The sequence below is a fragment of the Sinocyclocheilus anshuiensis genome, unplaced genomic scaffold (assembly GCF_001515605.1).
Source record: "Sinocyclocheilus anshuiensis isolate Anshui unplaced genomic scaffold, SAMN03320099.WGS_v1.1 scaffold7723, whole genome shotgun sequence".
Classification (NCBI taxonomy): domain Eukaryota; kingdom Metazoa; phylum Chordata; class Actinopteri; order Cypriniformes; family Cyprinidae; genus Sinocyclocheilus; species Sinocyclocheilus anshuiensis.
The window spans coordinates 1-4,448 of record NW_015548719.1 but is presented as its reverse complement, the minus strand read 5'-3'; the positions used below and the strand labels follow the sequence as shown (position 1 = coordinate 4,448).

The 4,448-nt window shown below is 34.9% G+C and overlaps 1 gene segment (V, D, J or C); it reads left to right on the top strand.

Moving 5' to 3' along the window:
* Window positions 1–1,224: 1,224 nt before the first annotated feature.
* LOC107656868 (Ig heavy chain V-III region WEA-like) lies at window positions 1,225–1,710 on the top strand. The segment is given in 2 exon segments: window positions 1,225–1,311; window positions 1,400–1,710. Coding segments are annotated over 2 exon segments (369 nt in total).
* Window positions 1,711–4,448: the final 2,738 nt, after the last annotated feature.

Here is a 4,448-nt window from a genome sequence, read left to right as displayed (position 1 = left end):
TGAACATGGTCATAAATAAAATATATAAATACATAAAATAAAAGTAAAAGTAATAAAATAACATTTTTTCGTACAAGATAAGCAAGATAAGGCCATGCTTGGGGTTTTATTTTTATTTTTGGTCTGACTTTCTTTGTACTGATGTAAAATCAGCTGGGGGATGGACAATGCAAATTAATTGTACCTTCTGTCTTATAAACCCTCCATATTTAACTCCTCAGTATTTTGTCAGTGAGATTTTTGAACAAAAACTGCTGCAAAAATGGTCCTCAGAATTACATGTTTAATAAGCATAATAGTATTTATGCACGGTAAGTATGATTTAGGAATACATTTTTATACTACTTTATTACTGACTGCTGTAGACAACGGTCTGACTTTTATTTTAACAGAGTGCAAAGGTCAAACACTGACTGAGTCTGAGTCAGTCGTCATCAAACCAGGGAACAATCATAAACTGACCTGTACCTTCTCTGGGATTGATGTTGGAGATGCAGATATTTCATGGATAAGACAAGCTGAAGGGAAAGCTCTCGAGTGGATCTCATATATTTCTGCTCCGAGTGGCAGCAGCAAATATTACTCTAAAACTGTTGAAGGACGATTCACCATCTCCAGAGACAACAGTAAAATGCAGGTGTATCTGCACATGACAACTCTGCAGACTGAAGACACTGCCGTTTATTACTGTGCCCGAAAAACACAGTAACACAAGAGGCTTCTGTGCAGTACATAAACTCAATGTGCTTTGGAGAAACCATACACTGTTCATGCCAGACATTATCAAAAACCGTTCAGATGGTAATCTAAAAAAAAGTAGCCCATCTCTCATTCTTCAACATCAACATTAAAGCATGTAGAAATACTCAACCATCTCATCACAGTTCATCCCAAAACATGTTACTCCAACTATGAATAAAGGAAACTCTGTTTACCTTTGTGTGTGAAACATGTATATATACTATATATTTTAAGGAACAATTTGTATGTTTTGTATGATTTGAGAAAACTGGATTTGGATTAAATAAAAACATATGCAATTAATTGGTAATCATCTATCATAGCCTAGTGAATAAGAAGTAACAAACAATACATTTAAAGGCAGACATGGTTACAGAGGTTAATAAGGGCACAGAAATGCAAATGTACCTTTAGAGGGCACCCTATGCAAACCTACTTCTATTTGTCTTCCTCAAAAGTCTCCAAGCTATTCATCTCGACACAAAACTTGTTTTGCTTGCTCTTTTCATAACATGACAATGGATATTGTGTCTAAACTGGGTTTTGGCTTCATGTTTGCTTTCACAGAATGTAAGAAGAGCTCCTGAAAACCTGTTGATGATCAGACTTATTCATGTGCACCATTGTAAATGTTAATGTTGAACTGTTTGTTTTTCAGTCTGTTGGTGTCAAACACTTACTGAGTCTGAGTCAGTGGTCATTAAACCTGGAGGATCTCACAGACTCACCTGTACATTCTCTGGATTTAGTAGTGACCCAGACTTAGCTTGGATCAGACAGACTGCAGGAGGAGGTCTGGAGTGGCTGTCATACATCTCTGCTAGTAGTACTATATACTACTCTCAGTCTGTTCAGGGACGCTTCACCATCTCCAGAGACAACAGCAAGAAACAGATGTATCTGCAGATGAATAATATGAAGAATGAAGACACTGCTGTATATTATTGTGCAAGAGAGACACAGAGATGAATGCAGCTACAGCACTGCACAAAATAAGCTATTTGTATGTGCATGTATTTACCAAAATACAACCCACTGAAGCTCTACAACTTCACAAATTCAATTTTATCTCACAGATCACAAATAACTTCTTACATATTCTTACATAATTACATATTATTGTAATTGACTATCAATAAACCAATAAAAGAAACATTTATACCCATTTATGACCAAATACCTTATAGGGAGTATTGTAAATGTAAAAAAAAAAAAGAAGAAGAAGAAGAAGAACAAGTGTTAACATAAGAACAAGAGACACTAAATTCTGCACTGAAGATGATTTTGGCACTGAAATCTGTTTTGTAATAATAACTGTATGTGTTTAGAGACCAAACCTACGGTGCCTGTAAGGTGACATGTTCGGTTCACTTAGTTTTCCCGTGGGAACGTGATATTAACTCGTGGTCACGAGATCATTTTGTCGCGGTAACGACATCCTTATGTCATGGTCACGGCTTCTTATTTTGAGGGAACGACATATTTTTTCTCGTGGCCAAGAGTTTAATGCGTAAACAAACCTGCGTGACAGCAACCCCGGATTATCAGAGATGGATTCATGAATGTTTTATTTTTAATTAAGATATTATTATGTTATTTATTATAGAAATTATTACATTATTGTACTATTATATTAACCATATAGGCCTTGGCTACCGGACTGTATTAAGTGCGATTGTCAGCATTCAAATGAAGTTTATCATGAATAAATGTTACATAAAGTGCATAATATAAAATAGGCCTACAAGAAAACATTTTTATCCATCCTACAGTCTTGTAAGTCCATTAACTGATCGTCTTTTTCTCGTAATATTTGTTATTATTAGCATATAGCCTATTATTATTGGTTATATTTTTATATTTGTTTATATTCATTTTTCCCCCTTCATTTCGATCTCTTTACTTAACGTTCTGAATACTTTTGTAAATAATAGCCTACTGTAAATGCTCGACATGCCAATAAAGCTTTGATTATGCTGACTGGAATTTTTGCTGGAATGCAGTTTAAATTTAACATATATGTCATTTTATTTCGGCTAATTAATAGACCATAATTATAAATACTATAGTGTTTCGTTGAGGAATTAATCATTCACGTAGTTTCATTTGTAAATGAAAACACAACACGCTCATTTATCATCACACATGGGCATAAATACAATCATAAAGTCAAAACTTTATTGGCATAATTGTCAGGCGTTTATTTACAAAATATATGGTAGGCTAGCAAATGCTAGCATAATTATACAATACGTTAACTAGGTAAAGCGATAGCCTACACAAATTGAAAGGGGAAATAAGCATATATAACAATAAATATAAAAATATAGCCCTAATAAGTTAATGTAATAATAAAAATAATAATATACAAATATTAAATTAAATGTTTAATGTTAATAAAAATGTTTTATCTATTTTTGATAATCCCGGGTTGCTATGGTCACGCAGGTTTGTTTACGCATTAAACTCTTGGCCACGAGAAAAATATGTCGTTCCCTCAAAATAAGAAGCCGTGGCCATGACATATTATCACGTTCCCACGAGTTATTATTATGCTGTGGCCACGACAAAACTAAGTGAACCGAATCACCTTACGGGCACTGTACAAACCAGTTTATATATTTGTGTTCAGTGTCTTATTTCTTGCTGAACAGTACAAAAATAAATCAGGTTGTAAAAAAATTAATAAAAATAGCTCAGTACTTTGAGTGACTGATGAGCATTCTATACTTGATTATTTTACTCTATGCAAATCTGCTCAGTGTTTCCGGGTGTTTTAAAGAGGGCCGTTTGTATTGTTTATCTCCCAGTAGAGCAGAGAGAAATCAACACAAATCATGTTCCCGACATCTTTACTGCTGCTTTTGGCAGCAATGACCTGTGAGTGTCTATCAGCAAGTAATATGAAACAGATATGTGGACAGAACTGTATAATTTCATCAGTGTGTGTATTATTATTTTCTCTCTGACAGGTGTGGAGTGTAATATTGTCCTGAAACAGACAAACTCTATAGTTCTGCAGCCGGGACACTCACTCACTCTCACATGTGAGGTGTCTGGATACTCTGTTACTGATGGTAGCTACGCAACAGCCTGGATAGACATCCTGCAGGAAAAGCTCTGGAGTGGATTGTGCACATATGGGGAGATGGAAGCATAACAAAAAAAAAGACTCACTGTCAAACAAGTTCAGCATCTGTGCAAAAGTGACTCCAGCAACACAGTGACTCTTAAAGGACAAAATCTAAAGACTGAAGACACAGCTGTGTATTACTGTGCCAGACATCCACAACATGAGAAAACAGCACAAGCTCTGTACATGAACTACTACAGTCAACATCCACTATATGTGTCTAAAAAAATTAATCATTTATGATTATGTTATCACTCATGTATTGATTCTTCAAACATGACACTGGATAGTTAACAAGATAGTTCAACTCAACTAGTAAAAAATTAAACACAAAAAAGTGTTACCATTTGGCCTATGCAAACAAATCAAAGATGCAAGCCCTGTATGAAAGCATTTTAGCTCATTGAAATTCAAGCTTCAAAATCATATTTAACTCAGGTAATGATATGCAAATATTCACCATGAGAGAATAAGAGTGTCAGTTTCCTCCAGCAGAGGGGCAGTCCACTAACACTAGGATAAAGCTGTCTGGATTTACTGTCTGATTCTGAAATCAATCATGAGTCAAACTCTA